Here is a 23,161-nt window from a genome sequence, read left to right on the forward strand (position 1 = left end):
GCACAGACAAATGGGTTTATGCTCCTTTGCCAGCAGGTGGAGGCTGAGAACATACTGAATTCTAACAGTACAAGTGGGCTGTGCAATCTTTTCTCAGTCTCCAACAGGTAGAGTGGTAAGCCTGTGCAGTCCTTTTCTATTTTTCTAGGCCTTTCCTTAGGAACATTTGGAGAGGATAGGCAGGAGCTTTTTTTCTGGCCTTTCTGTTGCCGGACCGAGCATGGGGACCCGAAAGGATCCTGTTCAACCTCGGAAATGTCACACTTGGGCAGCCGAGTCCCTCACCTCCCCTATTTTATTTAGAGGTGTCTCAGCTGTACACCGTAACCCAGAAGAGACTTTGCCAGGGGACAAAGACTACAGCTTAGAGAGCCAGTGAGGTATGCTCATTTACATCTTAAAGTATAATTGGGGGGAAAAAAACCTGAGGCAGAGCCTTTCAGTTTTTACTTGTATCAGTTTGAAGGGAAGGTTTTATTCATTAATTTTTCTCTCTTCTAGATACAGTCATGTGAAAAAATTAGGACAGCCCATGAAATATTCAGTTCTTTCTTAAGAAATGTTCACATATCGATATCAAATCTTTTTTATTTATTTCTGGAAAAGGAAGTGATATACTTGCAGGTAAAGAACAAAAATTTTCCTTGATTTACTCATGAAACAAAAGATATCCACAAAAATGTATATTCTAACTGAAGAATAAATTAGGACACCCCCACATATCCTTCCATTTAAAGTGGCTCAGATCACACACAGGTGTATTACATCAGGTGTGAATGATTAGAACATCGTTACTCAGCATTTTGAAGGAGGATTGCCCTTCTTTAAACCTCAGATATTTAATTTGGTGTGCTCATGACTGCTGCAGTGAGAGTGAACATCATGGTGAGATCAAAAGATCTGTCTTAGGGGTTCATAGTCAGGGGTGCGCAAGACACCAGCACGCTGACAATTCAGTGCAAGAAAGAAGCGCGCCGCTGAAAAACTTATTTTTAAAGAGCTCTGATGGGGGGTGTGGGAACCCCCTACTTTAATGCATAGTGTTCGTGGTGCAACCCCCCACATTGTAGAGAAAACAGAACTTTTTCCGATTTTTTTCATGAAAAGTTTCATTTTCTCTATAATGTGGGGGGTTGCATCCCCCATACTCCCCCAACGGCAACGCGAACACTATGCATTAAAGTGGGGGGGTTCCCCCCCACATCCCCCGTCAGAGCTCTTTATAAATAATGTCTTTCGGAGGCGTGCTTCTTTCTTGCACTGAATTGTCAGCGCTGGATTGTCGGCGTGCTGGTGTCTGGCACGCAATTATCCTGTCACTGTCTTAGGCCTTCAGAAAGAAGATTGTAGCAGTTTATAAGTCTGGTAAGGGATTTAAAAAGATCGCAAAGGAATTTGGCATTAGCCATTCCACAGTCCGGAAAATAGTGTACAACTGCCAACATGCCCAGTTCTGGCCGTCCAAACAAGTTGACCCCCAGAGCAGATTGCAAGATGCTAAAAGAAGTCTTCAAAAACCCTAAAATGTCATCAAAGGACCTACAGCAAGCTCTTGATGTGAAAGCGCATGCCTCAACAATCAGAAAGAGACTGCACAAATTTAACTTGCCTGGGAGAGGTGCAAGGAGGAACCCTTTGCTCTCTAAGAGAAACATCAAGACTGAAGTTTTCCAGAGAACGCAGACAAGCACCAGGACTTCTGGAATAGTGTTCTATGGACAGATGAGTCTAAAATTGAATTATTTGGACACCAGAAAAGAGGACATGTTTGGTGTACACCAGTGGTCTCAAACTTGCGGCCCTGGGACCACATGTGGCCTGCCAGTTACTATTTTGAGGCCCTCGGTATGTTTATCATAATCACAAAAAGTAAAATAAAACAGTTTCTTGATCATATGTCTCTTTAGCTATAAATGGCAATATTATTATTAAGACTTAGCCAAAAGGAAAGATTTATAAACTATAAAGAGTTTTATCTCATGCAAAATTGTCATTTCTTTAATAAGACATTAACTATTTTTTCTGAGGCTCTCCAAGTACCTACAAATCCAAAATGTGGCCCTGCAAAGGGTTTGAGTTTGAGACCACTGGTATACACCAAGTACAGCATTCCAGGAAAAGAACCTCATACCAACTATGAAGCATGGAGGTGGAAGTGTCATGGTTTGGGGATGCTTTGCTGCAGCTCACCATCATAGAATCCACCATGAATTCTACCGTGTATCAGAGAGTGCTTGAACATGTGAGACCATCTGTAAGAAAATTAAAAGCTGAAGTGGAACTGGACCCTGCAAAATGACAATGACCCAAAACATACCAGTAAATCCACCAAGGACTGGCTGAAAACTAAGAAATGGAGAGTCCTGGAGTGGCTGAGTCAAAGCCCTGATCTTAATCCCATTGAGATGCTGTGGGGTGATTTGAAACAGGCTGTACATGCAAGAAACCCCTCAAACATTTCACAGCTGAAAGAATTCGGCATTGAGGAGTGGGCCATACTTTCTTCAGACCAATGTCAGAGACTGGTAGATGGCTACAAGAAGCGTCTCACTGCAGTTATTTCAGCTAAAGGGGGTAACACTAGCTATTAGGGTGTACGGTATTCTAATTTATTCCTCAGTTAGAATACACATTTTGTGGATATCTTTTATTTCATAAGTAAATCAAGGAAAATTTTTGTTGTTTATCTGCAATTACATCACTTTCTTTTCCAGAGATAAATAAAAAAAGATTTTACATCGATATATGAACATTTCTTAAGAAAGAACTGAATATTTCATGGGGTGTCTTAATTTTTTCACATGACTGTATACCGTTGTATTGAGCCTGTCTTATGGTTCACAGTGAGCACTTCTCGGCCGATGAAGTGCTCAGTGTGCTTCCGCCAAGGTCTCAATGTGGCCAGCGTTTGTTTTTCTTTTTCATGGCCATGCGAAGGAGAACTCTCATCGGGGTTGGCATCGGTTGCCAGCAAGAGAGATTCCCTGGCAGCCGCGATAGGAAAGTTGGCTGCTAGTGTTGGGGACACTAAAGAAGGAGTAATTCTCTTTCTTTTGGGCCTTTTAGACCGACACAGACCCCGCCCTGTCATTTTATTCTGTGTTTTTCACAAAGTGCGGTTTTTTCTGAGGTATCTTTTGGTCTTGTTTTTTTGGGAGGAGTATGGTAGACCAGCGGTGTTTGGTTCGTCTGGCTTAGCTGGCGAACTGCGGGGACACTTTGAAGGTTCTTGTTCTAATTGGTATCCAACAGTGTCTCCCTGTCCAATCCGGACAACTACTTTGTCTTCTCTATATGAGAGTGGAGTTGGTGTGTTTATAGTTCATGGTTCTTTAGTTCTTAGTTAGTTCCTGCTTGGCTATTCATCAGACTGATTGTAGATGTGACTGCACAACTCACTTGTACTATTAAAAGTTAATGTGTTCTCAGTCTCTACCTGCTGGCAGAGGAGCATAAACCCATCCATTCTGTTCCATTCCGTGTCAGTCTGGAGGGACTAAAAGAAAGAAAATTAGTAGGTAAGAACCTAATTTCTCCACATAGACCAGGATTTGTATGAAGTTACTGCGGACAATATTTTTGATGCAGACACATTAGTCCTTCCGAAAGAAATTCTTGAGCTTCTTGAGCTCTGTTTAATTTTTCTTGGTGGCTGCCTGGATGCATATAAAGTGAAACCATTTTGTATGGGCCTTCCACCATGCACAGTTGATGGTGAAGACTATCTACATTATTAAGATATTTCTGTTCCATCAACAATTCTCTCTTACTGCCAAAGAAAGACAGGGCATTAATGAACTTGTTCTCTTTGGTAGCTTCATCTACATCTGCTACTAGCATAAAGCACCCCTTCCTATAAAAGCACCACTTAATGACTTGCTTCTGCTTTCAAAACTCCAGAAAAGTCTGAATAAGGCTGTTGCCAAGGTTGCATCAGTAACATTCACCAGATATCTGTGGTTGTCAGAAATTTTGGCTGGTCAGGTCTTTTATGATGACAGACTAAGCAATGAAGTCAAGTCCAAGATGGTGGCAAACCTTAGTTTCTACAATCCACATGCTTGGTGAAACGTCTCAACTGCCCTCCCGAGTCATTCGGTCCCATTGTCCTGGCATTATGTATAACAAAGAGAACTTATGTCTTCTTTGGTGTTCTTGATACAAATGGACAAGAAAAGGCTCAACAATTTCTGGTTAAAGATCTTGCAACCTGGAGAGATGATCCAAACTACTAGTATTTGAAGCAGTCAGAATTATCAATGACAGTAGTCAACTATTCCACTGAAAGAGCAATTGCCTTAATGCAGTATTATAATTTTAAGTCTCACAAAGAATGAAGAGCAGAAGCAGTTCCTTCTTCGCCTTATTGCTCAGCATAGAAAGACCTAGCCAACTTACTCCAAAGCTACACTGATGAATACTGACTGAATGTAGAACTATCTCAGCATTGGCACATAAACATTTTGTATGTACTTTGGAATCATTGAACATTGAACAATTCATAATAAATCATTAGGCTAACAAGCCTGTTTTCAGCTATAAGTAACACAGTATGTATTTTAACTTCTTTCCATGCGCATTTGCTCACAATTCGGGTGTAGTTGAAAATTAATATAAATTCCGCACTTGCATTTTATGTATTACATAAATTCACTAAAAGGCTTATAGTTTGGCACAATTAACAGTGGCCAGATGTAGAGCAAAAATAGACTTATGGAAGTCACGTCTCATGAACTTGATTTTTTTTAAACCATCCTAAATAAACATCAACATAGCTTAAGATAATTTAAATATTATTTAAGAATATTACTAAGTATTATAACTAAATATGTAAATAACATTTCTCATTGAAATTCAAACCAATTACTGAAAAAAAAAAAACAGCAAAAAAACTCTGGATGGTTACTTTTATTGCCTCACTATAAGTATGAGAACCTATTTAGTGCAGAATTTAGAAACCTTAATTTTAGATGTCCAGGTCAGGATGTGTCCAGTTGCGGTAGTGTTAGGATTTCTGATGTAGAGCTTGTTCTAAAATACATGCTGAAGTGCATGTATTTTAGAACCATGCCAATATGTGCTATGGGAACAGCTTTTACAAAGATATATGTTAACATTTTCAGGGCAAAAGGAACATGAGTCTTAACCAGTGGGTTATTCATCTCTACTCACGAGTTTTTGCAGAAGAAATCATTTCCAGCTTTTCAGCTCTGCCTTCTTGTATTAGTGGGCAGTCCCCATCTCCTCAGGTTTCCTTTTGCAAGTGAGTTGAGGTATCTTTTCTTCTGCTCTGCAATTGAGTTATTATTTTCAGGTTTTCAATCTGAAGTTCGAGGCTTCCCAGTGATCCAGAGGTTCCCAGGATTGCTGGCCAGTGACAGGATCTTCACCCTGTTTCCAAATGCTTGCCTTGGAGCAGCCAAGAGAGTAGATTATTGTTTTTCAACTGTCTAGCAAGTGCTATAAGTGATGTCATAACTTGCTGTAGCAAAGTCTGTGGAAGAGCCTGTAATAGCTGTATAAATGGTTGCATCCAAGTAGGTGACTTGTTTTGGTCCACCATCCTTGTATTAAATTCATGGGATTTATTAATTGTCTTTGTGGCAGAGCAGAAAAGACATAACTTGGAGTTCTCCATGTCCTCCTTGTTATTTCTCCTCTTTTAAGTGTGATAACTGCTTTGATACAAACTGAGGAGATTTGGATTGCCCACTGACACAAGAAGATGGAGCTGAAATGAAATGAAATGAAAGCTGTAAATGATTCCTTCTGCAAAAACTCATGGGTAGAAGTAAATAGCCAATTGGTCAAGACTCATGTTCCTTTATACTAGAAAGAAGATTATCGAGGTAAGAACATAATCTTCCCATTGAATGGAAGAAACTCGGCAACTTTAAGTATATATGCCTTCCATTGTGCAAGTATACAGTTCTTTATCATCCAGCTAGACCAGTGGGTTATGTCCTCTTGGAGGTAGAGAAATGTTTTCCAGTGACATCACCAATATAACATTAGGTGTAGCCTGGAGTTATTCAGTATTTCTCTATCTCCAGAAGATGATGCAAGTTGGACTGGTGCAGCTATTTGGGTTTTTTAATTTCATACACCTAAACCACAGCTGGTGTTCGCATGGTTGAGTCCTAGAGGCCAATTGTCTCCTGGGGTTGGTCTATATAGCATCTCCAAAACTAAAAAATTAACACACACTCCCATTTTAAAGTAGCAGATTTTGGCTTTGCTGTGCTTATTTGATTTGTTGTTGGTTCCAGATGATAATGATAATGCCAATCTAAATCTGAGACAATTAAAATTATACTTTCTCTGTAGACAAGCAGGGGAAATGCAGGCATACTTGTTGGTGAAGTCCTCAGACTGAGCATGAGTGTCTGTGCTCTTCCCTAGGTATAGTTTGTTTTTTTGGAAATTTATGGCAGGCACCCTGCCTTCTGAGCGCCTCCCCCTGCTCAGCCAGTTTTTTCTTTGACCGGGCTCCTGATAGGTCGCAGCTCTCCCCTCCTTATATTTAAAAAAAAAAAAACAACATACATTTTTTAGGGCACTTTTCTTTGTTTAAAATGAGAGAATTTTTAGTCAGGACTCAGCAGTCTTAAACCCCTCTCCCCCCCTCCCCCATAGCAAGAAGATGACAATTTTAATTAATTTCTTAGCGGTAAGCAATAACACCACTTAACACAGTGATCACTGGATTTTTGTGATTTATTAGCTATCACTTGAAGAGAAGAAACTGTTTAATTATGAAGATTTTAGTTTGTCTGTTATTTTATGTATGTTTTTATTGATGTAAACTGTTTAGTCTTTTTTTAAACGGTATAGAAATGTTTTAAATTATTTTTTTATCTGGATAAATAGAAGGTAGCTCCCTCAAGTTGTGCTTCATGCCAATGGTTCAGTAAAATCACCAAGACCACAAACATCGCTGCTTGCTCCTCTTCCTTAGAACTCGGATTTGGCACCACTGGGGAACAGAAGCTTACTGCCATCGACACCATTAGACAAGATTAAAATGACAGCTTCAGTAGGCAAAAGTCCCAATCAGTATCCACTGTTTCTAAGTGACTAGAACTGAAATACAGAGTTCAAAAGGCACCTAGACATAACTTATAACAGCTACCAAACTATTCTATGGTATCTGAATCAGCTATTAATAAATCTAAATCGGCAAGATCTCAATATAATTCATCCCCAGGGAAAGATTATCATTTCCTGGACTCTGTCGGATACAAAGTCTACCAAGGTTCTGTGCTGACATAAAAAATCATGGCCCATCAATGGAAAATACTCCATTTTCAGCACTTCATTCTGCAACAAGTAGAAACTGCCTCATTTGAAGTAGTCCTGAATCTCCACAAGACATTGCAGTTGTCCATTTACCATTTAATTAAAACTAACTATGATGCTTATGACATGATTTCTAGAACCGCAGCGGTGGCAATTGCAACTCGCCGTACAGCATGGCTCAAAGCTTCAGACCTTAGAGTAGATCTCCATCACAGGTTAGCAGATGCCTCCTGTCTTGGAGATACTTTTTGGTAAGAAAGTGAAGGCTTCTGTCTCATAGCTAATGGAAGATTCCACAGCCATGCGCGAGCTCTCGGCACAACCTCAAGATCAATCCCAGCCATTTTGCAGATATTCCACCGCCTCATCTTATCATAGATCATGCCATCAGCAAATTTTTCAACAATATTATCCTCTTAGGTATTTTACTCGCTATACCAGATCTACTTCACAAAGATCGCAGTCATCTTCTTCACTCAGAAGCAGTGTTCAAAAGACCACAAGCAACCTTTGAGATCTCAACTACCTCTACTTAAACCTAGTTTTTGACCATCTACAGGTGTGAGGACGTCTAACCCACTTCTTGTCAGCATAGCAGGTAATTACCACAGACAAATGGGTTTTGACTATAATTTCTCAAGAATATTCCCTCAGCTTCCTACCTCAGCATCCACACACACATCTTCTTCTGTCATCCAGCTTACCTTACCATCACATTCCCCAGCTGGCAGAAGAAATATCTCTGTTGCTACAGAACAATGCCATAGAAGAAGTTCTCGAACATCAACATTACCAGGGATTCTTTTCCAGATTCTTTCTCATTCCCGGACTCTGACTCATACTCGACCTTTGATCACTAAATACCTGCCTCAAAACAGAGAAATTCTGAATGGTAATACTTCCTCTTCTCAAACAAAACAATTGGTTAGTCGTGTTAGACCTCAAAGATGTATACACTCCCATCCCTCCCACTGGAAGTGTCTATGATTTATGATCCTCACCAAGCATTATCAGAACAAAATTCTACCCTTCGGCCTATCATCAGTGCCCCGGGTCTTCATAAAGTACTTGGTGGTAGTAGCAGCCCACCTGCGGAAGCAGCATCACTTGGTATTTCCTTACCTGGATGACTGTCTCCTAGTACCACACTCCAGAGCACAGTTACTTCTCACCATTCAAACCTCAGTACACTTCCTATAGGCACTAGGTTTCATAATCAACTTTGACAAGTCAAAATTTAAACCAGTTTGCTGCCTCACATTTATTGGGCACATCTCAACACTGTCACTGCAAGAGTCTATCTTCCAGAAGAACGTCATGAAGCAATTATCACTTTAGCCAATCAGATGAGACAATCTCCTGCTCTTTCAGCATGCAACATTCTATGCCTCTTGGATCACATGGCAGTGTCCCTTGCTCTTGTACCTCATGCAATACTTCACATGCAGCTCCTGCCCCTTTGCAAAGAAGCCTATCATCTGTGGAACTTTGCTCTCTCTCTTCACATAGAATTGCAAGCAGTATACATTCAAGAAATGAATGTAATTGTAGACTCTCAGCCAGAAACTTGATCCTCATGAGTGGACTCTTAATACTGCAATCTTACAACAAATATTTCAACAATGGGGAACACCTGTGATAGACCTCTGCTTCTGAAACCAATGCCCAGTGCACAAAGTTTTGCATCTTGCACCACATGCCATGGTCTGTATGCGATTGTCCTCTCCACTCCACCTTTAAATCGTGTACGGACATACCACATCATACATCTCGTTCTCTTCGATCGTCCTCTCAAGATTTACTATCAATTCCATCTTTAAAAATTGTAGGAACCAGGAGAAATGAAATGTTCTCTGTTATAGCCCCTCAAACCTGGAATGCTTTGCCACTTTTTATTAAAAAAGAAAAAGACCTTATATTTTTAAAAAAACTCTTAAAAACTTTTTTATTCAACGATGCTTTTAATGATTAAATGACTAAACCATTTTTACTTAATTTTTTTTTTCTTTTTTTTTCCCTTCCCCATCCCTGTGTTTTTTATCCCTTTTATGGTTTTTTTTTTTCCTAGTTAGACTACTGTAACTTTTTTCCCCTTTCCCCTCCCTATCATGTTTGTCACCAAGCCTCAACTTTTAAGAATATCTACTATAAACTTTGATTTTTTTAAATTTTGCCCTAATAATATGTGTTTCTTAAAATGTTGTTGTATTTTAATTGTTTTAACATAATTTGTTTCTTAAAATGTTGTCTTAAAATTTGTCTAAAAAACTGTATGTTTCCCTGCACTGTGCTTTTATATTGTTCATCGCTTAGAATGTTTTAAATAGGCGATTCATCAAATAAAAATGAACTTGAACTTGAACTTGCATGAGGTTACAGCAATGAGGCAGGCAACATTCCATAATGCGCCCACTGGACACTTAAGGCACAAGTTTTCCATAAAGAATCATTTGTTATAATGCCGAGGGCCTCAAAATAGTACCTGGCGGGCTACCAGTTTGAGACCACTTTCTTAGACCAATTGATGAAAAACTCTTTTGTACCTTTGGGGTCTGCCACATTAACATTCCTCACATGGAAAACAGCTTTCCTCATGGCTCTTACTTCTGCAAGAAGAGTTAGTGAACTGCAAGCATTGGTCACATATTATCCATACCTCCATTTTTTTTCCTAACAGGGTGCAGATGCGGACTCGCCCAAAATTCCTTCCAAAGGTTGTTACTGATTTCTATCTCAATCATTCGACAACCTTGCTGTTGTTTTTTCTTTCTCCACATTCCTCTCCATCGGAACAAAGTCTGCACATACTGGATTGCAGACAAGCAGACATACATAAAACAAATCAGCTATCCATGTCCTTCAGCTCAGCTAACCAAGGTCAACCAGTATGACTATGGGCTCCTTTTACAAAGGTGCGTTAGGGCCTTAATGCGCAGAATAGCGCACGCTGAAATGCCCTGCACGCTAGCCGCTACCACCTCCTTTTGAGCAGGCAGTAGTTTTTCGGCTAGCGCGCACTAAAAACACTAGCGCACCTTTGTAAAAGGAGCCCTATATCTTCGTGAATTGCCCATTGTATCAATTTTTGCTATACTAGAGCTCATCTATCTCTTCCTGGATCAATTGGAGCACATAAAGTACGTGCAACAGCTTCTTCAATTGCAAATTTAAAATCTGTATCTATTCAAGATATCTGCAAAGCAGCAACCTGGTCCTCAGTTCATACGTTTACAAAGCACTATTGTTTGGCCCAAATTTGTCTCTACCCACTTGATTCTTAATGCTATGGACTTAACCAGGTAGTGTTACTGCTTTTCCCCTGCTTGTCTCCGGAGAAAACGAAGTTGCTTACCTGTAAGGGGGTTCTCCGTAAACAGCAGGGGAATGTAGTCACACTTGCCCACCAACCCTGTAAAATGAGACTTTTTTCTATGCTACTAACAAAACTGGCTGAGCAGCAGGAGGAACTCTGAAGGCACATGCCCAGTAAGTTCAAAAACAAAACTTACTATCCATAGGGAAGAGCACTGGCATTTAGCCTCTGAGGACTTCACCAAGTGTGGCTGCATTCGCCTGCTGTCTACTGAGAACCCCAGTTACTGGTAAGCAGCTTCGCTATATACATAGTAACATAACAGATAAAGACCCAAATGACACAGTTCAGTATAGTGCTCTCTATCTCCACCTGCTGGAAGATTGTCATAATCTACAAATCTCTGGTTTCATCTGCTGTGATTAAAGAACATTTTTAGGTAAGGCATAATTTTTCCATTTTAAAAATCTGATTATTTCTTCTCTTTGGCAAACCAAGAAAAGGGTGACTCAACTTCAAGGCTACTATTTTCCATTAGTTAGAGCAGATGCTTACTCACAAAACATTTTGTTAGAAACAATCTCCTCAGGGTTTGACAGAGCATTCATTCTTCCATAAATTTGGCAACTTCCAGAGTAAAGTGGCTCCTTTACAGCGACCTGATTGTTTGGTCCTACTTTTACAAAGCACTTTAGGCTTTATAGGGCTGTTTGAATATAGATTGTTTTTGCAGCCAAGATGATCCAGGCAGTTTCTCTACAGTCCCACCACCCATAAGGATTGCTTTGCTATATCCTCCAGGTTCTGAACTGGTATTGTAACAATGCTAAGGAAGGAGAAATTGGTTGTACTTATTAAATTCCTTTCTTTTAGTCCTATCAAACTAGTCTAGAGACTTGCCTGATAAATAGCACAGAGTAATATATGACATTTTTTTTATAGTTCTACAATTTCAGTTACATGTCAACTATATAAAATTTCTTTTCAAGTTTTGAAAGGTCATGATATTTATTGGATGTATCTTCTACAGTTTGAAAGAAAGGAAGACGCCTTATCTCTATTGCTTTGTCATTTGAAATAATGACATTTTTAATCTCTCTCTGTTGACTGATGGGCACAACCCATAGGTTCTGATAGGATTAGCTTCCCTTAAGTCTTGAGTATTTCAAATGAAAAAGCTATGAAGATTAGGCATTTTTTCTTTCAAACTGTAGAAATGTCCAACATGACCCTTCAAAACATGAGAAGAAACTTTATAGTTCTACAATTTCAGTTAAACATAGAGTAATATGTGACATTTATTGGGCAGGTGTCTAGACTGGACTGGTAGGACTAAAGAAGAGACATTTAACAGGTAAGATTTTCTCCTTTCTAAGTTCTCCCTTGTGTGACATCTGAAAGTTAATGCTATTGTTCTATGGTAGAATTGATCTATTAGACCTAAGTGACATTTGTATGAATTCATATTAATCCACATTGTTCCTGGTACTGTATTTTGGTTTTATCTTACACCTTTCTTAGTAGCTTAAGGTGAGTTGCATTCAAGTACAGTAGATATTTTCCTGTCCCTAGAGCACTTAAAATCCAAATTTGTACCTGAGGTAATGGAGTGTTATGTGTCTTGTCCAAGATCTCAAGGAGCAATAGTGAGATTTGAACCTTGCTTCCCCATTTTCTTAGTTTACTACTCTAACCATTAGCTATCTGAGGACCAGCAGACATTAATATTCTCATATGTAGGTGATATCATCCAGTGCTACCAAGTGCACTGTCACTTTAAATCTTTAGGCAGGACCTATATCACACGTGTGCTGGTGCCATCCCACCCAACCTCAGCTTGTGGGACTATCAGTTCTTCGTTGTCCGCTAAGCTGAGAAAATGTGTCTTCAGTTTTCTCTTCAGTGTGTCAAACTTTTCTAATTTTTTGTGCGTTTCCGTCCTTCTTTTACATAGTTTTTGTAATAACTCTTTATTTTTATTGTGTTTCAGTATGTTACCCAACTTTGGTTCACTGTTAACTTTTTTTCCTCCCAGGAGCATCACTGATTTTCAGGATCCTTTTCACTCGCGCTTCCTGGGCCATTGATCCCTTAGATTTAACATCGACCGTTTTCCCTTTCTTGTCAAAGACTGTATTGAGTGGCTTTAAGAAATGTTTTGAAAGTAATCAGACCATTTCAAGCTCTGACCCATATAATTGGTGTGTCCAGTCTCCTGAGTCCTGAACATCAGGACATTTGTTGTGTCTTCTGCCTCCTTATGCAAAAGAGGTCACTCAAAGCCCCAAAACTTTAGTTCCAGTAACTTTTTGTTACCACGTTGACATCAACAACAAGCATAGCAGGAGACTTGGAACCCGACACTTGCCTTTTTATGTCTCAGTCATCGGCATTGGCACTGAGTGTCCAAAGCGTCGGGCTTTGGGCTCCTTACAAAGGCAAGACATCTTCATCTATGCCTTGAGCATCAGGGAACATGCCTTGTAAGAAAGCTAAGAAGCATAAACATTCTTCCCCTTCTAGCCATTCTACTATATCCTCTTAAGTGCTGACTTTCTCGTCGCATAGTAAACATCGACGCACAGAGGACCGCTCTCCTTCCATCTAGATGTCTCCTTAGAGGTGTATCTTGACATTAAGGTCTTCCACAGCCAGTACAGCAGACTGCTTCCATGCTGATATCTATTTTGGTAGTTGCACAGTCTCTCCAGGAGGAGATCCTGATTACACTCAGACAAGAGCTTTCAGAGCTACTGCAGACACTGTCTTCACGGGCTTTAAAGGCTTCTATGTCTGCCTCAGCCCAGTCCAGCCTAAGGATTCATCAAAATGTCAGTCGAGGACAAGGTCACACATTCCTGCTCGACGTCAAGCATCAGAGTCAGTAGGGACCCACTTGACACATCAGTAGAGGAGTTATCACATCAGTAGAGGACCACATCACCGAGGCATACCTTGACTCACACTGGCTCCCAATTCAAGCAAGAATACTATTTAAATTATTTAAATCCATATATAGTGACAGCCCAGCCTACTTGAACAACCGCCTAATCCAAAACTACCATAAACAGACACAGGAGAACCCAGACACCATTCACATACCCTCCAATCAGAGACATCAAACAGAAAAAACTGTACAGTGGCCTTCTAGCCACACAGGCAGCAAAACTAGACCACCAACTCTCCAATCTACTATTCGCGACCCCCAGACTACAAAACTTTCAGAAAATAAATATTCAAAAAAATCCATGAAGACTAACTAACAACGTATGAAACATTTCAATCTTCTGAAGCAACCCGCTCTACTCTGTAACACCTCTGGACATGTCCAGAAATCCTCTTCTGTAATTCTGAAATCTTCTTCTGTAATCCACCTTGAACCGCAAGGTAATGGCAGAATAAAAATCACTAATGTAGTGTAATCTCCCCTCTCAGACCAACAACCTCCATCTTGACACTCCTCTCAACGCACATCCCCTGGTTCACCTTGCACAGAGTACTTTATGGAATCTGACTTGGATATCTCCAACCAGACAAGGATTTGCCAGAATACTCAACAGAAGAATCCTATGATATACCTTGTGATCCTTCCCCTCCTTCTCAATAACGCAAGTCTCCACCAGAAAGTTTATCTTGTACTGGCTTTGTAAGGCAGATGTGGTAAGCTTTGATCATCAAAATGGAAACAGAAGAGGAGTCTCGCTCTGAACTATTTGAACTTCTTCATTTTGAAGCACCATCAGATGAATGCATTAAGGCTTCTTTTTCATAGAGTCATGAAAGATACCTTATTTAAGAACTATAAGAATACCTTATCAGTGCTGGACTGCAGCTTCACAGAGAACTGTGGTGGATCTGTGAAGCCAACCTGCTGTGTGCCACTTTCTGGAAGTACCCGGAGTCCCTTTCCATGGAGTTTGCTGGCTAGTGACCTTGTCACAAGTTTTCTCGCACAGGCTGTGTGCGTGGCAGAGGATCCGTGGGGGTAGAGGGTGTAGTCAGTCTCTTGCCGGTTGGCAGTCCAGTGCATTTGGAGCTGTTTCTGAGGCAGAAAGTCCTTTTTCTCCACTCAGCTGCTTTAAAAACACTGACAGGCAAAGGCGGTACAGAGACTGTGAGTACCTACATTATTTCCTATGGGAACTTCGGGGGTGGCTTGTAAATCAATTTAAGCTTTGTTTTTCATAGGTGAATCAAAAAATCTTCCAAATATATGTTTAGCAAAAAAAGGACCATTAAATATCTCAATAGGAATAATTCAACTTAACGGTAGAGAGAACACAATCGTGGACACGCGCTTCTCTTAATCTTTCACTGCACTTTATAGTACTATTATTCCCCGGTTGTGTTCTCTCTACCGTTAAGATTCTGAGCACTTATAATAATATGGTTGAATTATTCCTATTGAGATATTTGGTGGTCCTTTTTTGCTAAACATACTATTTCAGATAGACCAGATTTTCTTCCTGGTGTTCATTGCATTCTCTGCAACCAGTCACATATCTACTTCCATCCATACTGGATTTCCTACTCAACCCTTCCAACTCTAGATTGAAAAACAGTTATCAGTTTGAATACAACTCAGGGCTATCAGTATGTTTCATTCCCTGGGACAAGAAACATCTATCTGTGCATCCCTTTCTCATGAAAGGACTGTCCACATGAAACCACCTTTCAAGCCTTCACCTATTGCTTGGGATCTTAATTTAGTGCTGTCTCCTCTTATGATGTCTCCCTTTCAGCTACTTGCATCTTGATCTCTCAAACCTGTCACTTGGAAAGATGTTTTCCTCATTGCCCTTACATCTGCACACCGTGTGAGTGAACTTCAAGCTCTTGTGTCAGATTCTTCCAACACAAATTCTACAACAACAGAGTCATCTAGGAATTTCACTTCAATCAATCTATAGTTTTGCCTGTTTTCTTTTCAAAGCCACAATCATATCCTGGAGAGGCAGCATTGCGCATCTTGGATTGCAAACATGCTCTGGCATACTACCTAGAACACACTAAACCTCATAGAAGATCCTCCCAGCTCGTTGTGGCTTTTGTTCCTTACTGACTTGGCCTAATCTTCACTTGGCTGGCAGACTATATCTCTTTTGTATATACTCAGGCTGGGCTGACGCTACAGGACTCTTTAACAGCCCACAAGTCCAAGCTATGGTTGCTTCAGTAGCTCATTTCCACTCTATATCCATTGAGTACATTTGCAAAGCAGCCACTTGGTCCTCAATCCATACCTTTACTTCTCACTGCTGTTTGGAACAAAACTCCAGAAGATACAGTTTGAAAAAGCAGTTTTGCAGAATCTTTTTTTTTTGCTGAGCACCAACTTTTTCTCCAACTCACTTGGAGTTTGCCAGAACCACGTTTGTCCATCATCCTTCTTGAGATTCATGATCTTGGCAGCTTGGGAGTCCCATATGTGAGAATGTTATGCCTGCTTGTCCTCAGAGAAAGAAAAGATACTTGCCTATAGCAGCTGTTCTCCGAGGACAGCAGGCATATAGTCTCACAACTCGCCCATCTTACTATGTCTTGTTTACTGAATCTATGGTCCTGCAAGCCAATATCAGGCAGAAAGGCACCAGCACGTATGGGCAGTGCTTAAAGATTTAAAGTGACAGTGCACTTGGTAGTGTCCATACTGGGTTTTATGGATGATGTCACCCACATATGAGAGTATATGCCTGCTGTCCTTGGAGAACACCTTTTGCAGGTAAGTGTCTTTGCTGCCTGAGTATGAGCTGTCATTTATATAAACATGGAAATTGTCAGTGACACTGGAAAATGACACAAAATGAAAACTTTGCTGTTTACTCCTATTAGGTACAGATAATACCTATTCCAAACATGTTTGGTAATTCAACAATAAACCGAAAGTCAGAAGACCTGAAGCCTGGTGGCCATTTGTCAACTTTAAAAAAGAAATTGTTAGGCAAATCATGTTATGATTACCTGTAACAGGATATCTGTTAACGGTGCTGCTGAGCATCACTGTTAACATGGTGTTCAGGAAATGATGGACTGAGGGAGCTAGGGTTGACTGGGAATAAAGTGTTAAAGTACGTGCCTATATTTCAGAATACTGCCAATAGTATAATTTCTGTTTAATATGTTGTATTGTGGTGGTCATTATTTTGTTTTGGTCTTTTTGTACAACTCTCTGGAAGTTCAGTTTACATGATATCATTAATGACAAAGATACTAGCGATAGGCAGCAGGTACTTCTCCACCAGAGACAGCAAAGGGTTTCTTCCATGCTATGTTCAAAAGTGCCTTTATTGTCCCTTTACTGCTGACATAGTTGTTGGTTCCCCTACCCTAAGGGTTTTAGCTTGCCCTACCACACCACACCATACCATACCCTGCCCCATCTACCCCACCCCACCCCACAGTAGCCTCCCAAAGAGCTGAATCTCTGACTGGTTTTCCACTAAGTTGCACCCTTCCCATTTGTGGATGAGATGGAATATCATAATTCCGTTTCCCACTTCCTCCTCTCCCCTTCATGGCCATGTTTTTCCCTCTCTTACTATCCCTATTACCACTAGCAGAAGGTCTTACATAATTGTAGCAGCTTTCCATGCCCCTATGCCCAGCTGAATATACTGCTTTCCTTCTCAGGGCCTTCTTTTTACAACTGCATTCAGACCAAAGGTGTGATCTGCCTCTTCTTTAGTGATAATGTTTATGGGTTTGAAAAGGAAACTGATTATCTTCTGATGGGGGCTTCTTCAGCTGTATTCAGTTGTGTAAAAAATACTTTTCAGTAATAGTTAACATTGATTTGTATATGAGAGTCAGTCCCTCCAACTCAGTCTTCCTCTTCTTCATGCAGAATTAATAACCAAGACAGTACAGCAGAAATGCTGGTGGAAGCACTGGGTGCCAAGATTGTGAACAGCAGAGATTCCAAAGGAAGGTAAGGAGCAGCTGGTCCTGCACCACTTGGTAGTTTGGTCTGAAGGCATGAGTTGTTGGTGGCAGGAAGTAGGGGAGCAAGCAACTGCTATGTTCTCTTAGGCTTCTGCAGCTGGCGTAATGATTGTAGCAGGTTTCCGGATCTCACCACATCTGTGTAGAACTGCTAGCATCTCTTGTACACTTATTCTTGTCTATTTACAGGACCCCTCTTCACGCAGCTGCCTTTGCAGGTAATATCCATGGGTCACAGCTGCTGTTGCGTACCCAGGCTATGGTAAATGCCACTGACCACTCAGGAAGGACCTCACTGATGATGGCAGCTGAGAATGGGCAGACTGCAGCAGTAGGTGGGTGTCTGTATCCAAAGGGTGACCTAAAATCCCCGGGGGGGAGGGGCTGTTAACTTTTCTAGAATCTATCAGCAAAAATTTTCTTAGTTTTATGATGTTACCTCTCTGCCTCCAGTTTGGTCTGGAGTAAGTGACTATTTCCCATCTATCGGTTACAACTTGTAACCAGGCCAATCAAGATTTTTAATAGTGGGTTTTGACTATACTATACATGTGCATTATCGCAGGACAAGCAGGCAGCATATTCTCGACATGTGGGTGACGTCATTCACGGAGCCCCATCGCGGACAACTTTTCAAGCAAACTTGATTGAAGATCTCAAGTTTGCTGGTACTGCCCACGCATGCGTGCCTTCCTGCTCCACTAGAGGGCGCATCCCCTCCTCGTGGTCTTCAGTTCTTAGTTTTCCGCGGAGCCAGAAAGCCGTGTCTCTCTTCTCTGCGATCTCTAAGTGCCTTTCTAGCACCGCGGCTTTCTTGTTTTCCTACGGGAGTCGCTGTGCGCATTGTTAATTGCTTCCTTTTCTTTAATTTTCGTTTTTCGGTTCGGTGACCGGGGGCTCCCGGTTCGCCGTGGCCGCTTGGCCTCGAGTGGCTGCGGCCGTCTAACCTTATGTCCCGGCCTCTCACCGAGTTTAAGAAGTGCTCTCAGTGCGGTCAGGTTATCTCCATCACTGACCCTCACCGCTGGTGTATCCTGTGCCTGGGTGCTGATCACCCGACGGATTCATGTCCTCGCCGTCCTCATCTGACAACCCAAGACCAACAATGATGATGCTCAGAATTTGGCTCCTAAAGATGTTATCATCAAAATGCTGCCTCTAGTTTAGTTCATTAGTCCCAGTGAAGTGAATGCAACCCATAGATTTATATAATTTGGGATATAGTAGCACAGGTTCTTTAGTGAAACCATTTTCTCTCAATGGTTACAATTAGGATCATCTTTGTGGGATACATAAGCAAGTAGAGGAGCAAAACAAATTCCATAGCCACAGATGTTACTTCCAGATGTGTGAGTAGGGATCAGTGAAGTGTGATTTAATAATCAATCCAGCATGGCATTGTCCAAGCTAGAGAGACTACAGAGTCCAGGGTCCTACTGCAGAAACTGAACTAGATATGTTTCAAAGGTTTTAGCCGTGTCAACAATGCTGGTTTGAGTGGAGGCTATGGAATATGATATAAGCTATCTTTCCCTTCCTTTAAGGGAATTAAATCTGCTGGGAAGCTTAGTCAATCTTTTGTCTTCAAGTTGGTAGAGATCTGGAATGGACTTTCTGATTCTATTAGACTGATAAGCCAGCTACAACTATTTTGGAAAGCCCTGAAAACTTTGCTGTTCTCGCAATATTTAAACGACCTAACTACAGTATCAAGGAAATGATAATGCTATAGCTCTTACTTCTCTCATACTCCTCTTTCTATGTACTTTAATCTCAATTATATGTGAACCGAGACTAGGCTCCACTGAGAGATGACATGGTATATAAACCGAAGATTAGAAAGAGGATCAGCGCTGAACAGGATAATTTACCAAACCCTGTCCTTAGTTGTCCAGGAATAATGACAATCGCACATATATTACCAGTTCAATATTGTTTATTAACATTAACCATACATTCTTATATCAAAAGGCATATGTGCGATGGAGACCTGTCAGGCGTGAAAATTGCACCTCTCCTGAAGCAATACATGGTCTCAGGGAAACTCCTGCCACCAGGTTCACTTATATACTTTTGCAGTGCCTAGTATGACATCACATCTGTCAACCAATCAGCCAACAGAGGCCGTCCTTAAGTTTGAACAAAGAAATTTCTTTTAACATAGTTGCCAGGCTGAAATAAAGTTTTACAAATCATATTTTTGTGAACACTTTTTTCTCTCAGTTTAGCCCAAACCAGCTTTCTAACCAAGACTCAGTAACGCTGACAGCTTCAAATTTCACTGACACACACAAATAAAGAAAAGACCCAGACCCCCCTTACTGAGAATTCCATAATATGGGCGTAAAGGAGCCCTGAAACAGCCAACAGGCCTCCTGGAATGTCACAGTGTAGAGAGAATTGCCTAGCTTAAAGGTCAGAGAGGTCAAATTGCAGATGTCTTCTCAGGATTTCTTCAGGTTTAAAATATATAAAGATACAATTTTCAAAACCAATTCTATGTTTAATATACATTCACATTCATAATCACTCACATTCTCTCACACATTCGGAGCCCCAAACATTCATAAACCACATGACATATTTCATTCATAATCAATACTGCTTTCAAAACCTATTCAAGAAAGATTTTCTTCTATATCCAGCATTGGAATGTAAAATCAACCTAACCAGCTCAAGAACATCTGTTATCAATTAGGCCATGAGGATCTTTTGGCGCGAATCCTTTAGACCAGGGATGTCAAAGTCCCTCCTCGAGGGCTGCAATCCAGTCGGGTTTTCTGGATTTCCCCAATGAATATGCATGAGATCTATTGCATGCACTGCTTTCATTGTATGCTAATAAATCTCATGCATATTCATTGGGGAAATCCTGAAATCCTGACTGGATTGCGGCCCTTGAGGAGGGACTTTGACAACCCTGCTTTAGACCAAGGAACAGGCACAAAAAAGAAGAGAAACAAAATGGAGACAAACTAATACAAAATTGAGTTATTAATACCTCTAGAAGTGTGTTGTATCTCTAATACCGGATTTCCTCTATGGCTTAATAGCAAAATACATAAAGAGAATATTATTATGCTTTTCCTTAATATTAATCTGTAGTGTTTTTCTGGTCTTGACTACAATCCATATTCAGATTTGTTTATATTTGTGTACCAACTTTTCATAAGTTTCTAACGGGCATGGCCTTAACTAACACATATACATGCATCTAACTAGATTTACCCAGAACCATATGAAAAGGAGGCATCTCATATGTAGAAAAATCTACAACATACTCCACAAACATGTCTTGCACACTATCCATTCCATTACCGCATTATAGCACCCCCTACCAACCAGCCAGCACTACTACTCAGCGCATAGGCAGAAAAGTTGCTTTATATAGCTGGACCTTTTTAAACTTATGTTATTAGATTTTTTTTCTTTATCCCAGATATCCAGGAGAAGCAGCACTGAGGGTGTGGGGAAGAGCACTAAAATTGTCTATGAGCATAAAAGGGAACAGACTAGATTTAGGACTTTGCTGTTAATCAAGGATCACCTGAGAATACTCCACCTCAGGCCTTGAACTACTATAGGAAAAAGCCCCTGGACTGAGGCTTAAACAATGGCCTATAGATGGTGTCCTGAGTGCAGGGACTAATAATAGCTCCATGAAGAGTACAGTGCACAGGCTGTGGCTCTGGAAGCTAGATCAGACATTCTTCTACACCAGTCCATGTGCCCCCATCCTCTAGAAAAAGGGAATACCGAGGTCATAAAAACAGCCATACTAGGTTAGACCAGTGGTCCATCAAGCCCAGTTTTCCATTTCAAACAGTGGTCAATCCAGGTCACAGTACCTGGCAGAAACCTAAATAGAAAGGGAAATAGAAAGGGAAGATGATGCTTATTAATAGAACAATTCTGACTATACTTGTGAACTATGTCAAAGCCATCATAGCATCTAATGGATTGATTACCAAAAAGTTATATATGTATAAAAAATATTTATTAACACTAAATCAAGATTCCTATTAAATATTTAAGACAAAAAATGTGGTGGACATATCATAAATTATACAGACTTCAGTCTTAGGAACCTCTTATGATGTATACCATTACAGGTTTCTGTCTTGTATATTGTTATAATCATCTATGTCCACCAACCCCTACCAAACAAAATTTTTTTTAATTTATTCAGCAACTTAATTTTAAATTTTATTCCCTAATGTATTTATTTAACGTTTTATTCCCTAATAAATTTAATATCACTAGATTTATTATAACACATTTAGAAAATAGAATTATGAAAATTTAGAGAATCCTTTTTGAAAAATTATTTTAAAATTCAATAAATTTATAGCTTAAGAAAACTTTATATAAAGTGCGTGAAGTGCATGTGAAAAAAAGTAACAAATAAATAATATTATGTGCAAAACAGCTTATTAAATGTAAAAAATATATATATGATGTGCAAAACTACTGATATTGGAGAAAAAAGGAGAAAATAAAGAAATGAAAGAAAAACAGGCAACAGCTTTATCATGAGGTGGAACCAGCCACCATCAACGTTGATATGCTAAACAATTCCCAATATTTAATAGAAATCTTGATTTAGTGTTAACAAATATTTTTTATACATTTATAACTTTTTGGTAATCATCAATCCATTAGATGCTAGGATGGCTTTGACATAGTTTATAAGTATAGTCAGAATTGTTCTATTAATAAGTATCATCTTTCCTTTCTATTTCTCTTGTCATCAATTATTTGAGTTTTAGGGATGATATATTTAAGGCCTTTTTACATATTATTTTCACAGAAATCTAAATAGTAGCAACATTCCATGCTACCGATGTAGGGCAAGCAGTGGCTCCTCCATGTCTGTCTCAACAGACTTTAACTTCATGATCTTGTTCAAACCTTTCTTAAACCCAGCTACGCCAACCACTGTAATCACATCCTCTGGCAACGAGTTCCAGAGCTTAACTATTCTTTAAGTAAAAAATTATATCCTCTTATTTGTTTTATAAAAGTATTTCTGTGTCATTTCATTGAGTGTCCCCTTTTTTTACTTTTTGAAAGGGTGAAAAATCGATTCACTCTTACCCATTCTACACTACTCAGTATTTTGTAGATCGCAATCATATTTCCCCTCAGCTGTCTGTTTTCCAAGCTGAAGAGCTCTAGTGTCTCCTCATACGAGAGGAGTTTCATCCCGTGTATTGTTTTGGTCACTCTTGTTTGAACCTTTTCTAATTCTCTATCTTTCTTGAGATATAGCGATCAGAACTGTGCTCAATACTTGGGTGAGGATGCACCATGGGGCAAAGGCATTATAATATTTGCGATCCCTTTCCTAATAATTCCTAGGATCCTGTTTGCATTTTTGTCACAATGACACCCGGATCTTTTTCCTGGGTGTTGACTCCTAAGTGGACCCTATCATAAGGTAACTATGATTTGGATGATTCTTCCTGATGTGCATCACATTAAATTTCATCTTCCATTTGCATTCCCAGTCTTCCAATTTTCTAAGGTCTTCCAGCAATTTTTCACAGTCCTTATGTGTTTTGACAACTTTTAATAGTTTTTTGTTTGGAAATCTAGATATACTAC

General features: G+C 40.0%; 1 protein-coding gene across 3 annotated transcripts in view; it reads left to right on the forward strand.

The window, feature by feature from the left end:
* Positions 1-23,161, forward strand: part of ANKRD52 (ankyrin repeat domain 52) — a 235,565-nt gene that overhangs the window by 171,196 nt on the left and 41,208 nt on the right. For 2 of the 3 annotated variants that reach the window (XM_033937117.1, XM_033937119.1), the window contains exons 23-25: positions 11,922-11,966; positions 17,457-17,540; positions 17,744-17,889. In XM_033937117.1, coding sequence (XP_033793008.1) covers positions 11,922-11,966; positions 17,457-17,540; positions 17,744-17,889 — 275 coding nt within the window. The remainder of the gene's footprint in view (positions 1-11,921; positions 11,967-17,456; positions 17,541-17,743; positions 17,890-23,161) is intronic. The other variant, XM_033937118.1, reaches the window with a different exon arrangement.

This window comes from Geotrypetes seraphini, chromosome 3 (genome assembly GCF_902459505.1).
Source record: "Geotrypetes seraphini chromosome 3, aGeoSer1.1, whole genome shotgun sequence".
NCBI classification, from domain to species: domain Eukaryota; kingdom Metazoa; phylum Chordata; class Amphibia; order Gymnophiona; family Dermophiidae; genus Geotrypetes; species Geotrypetes seraphini.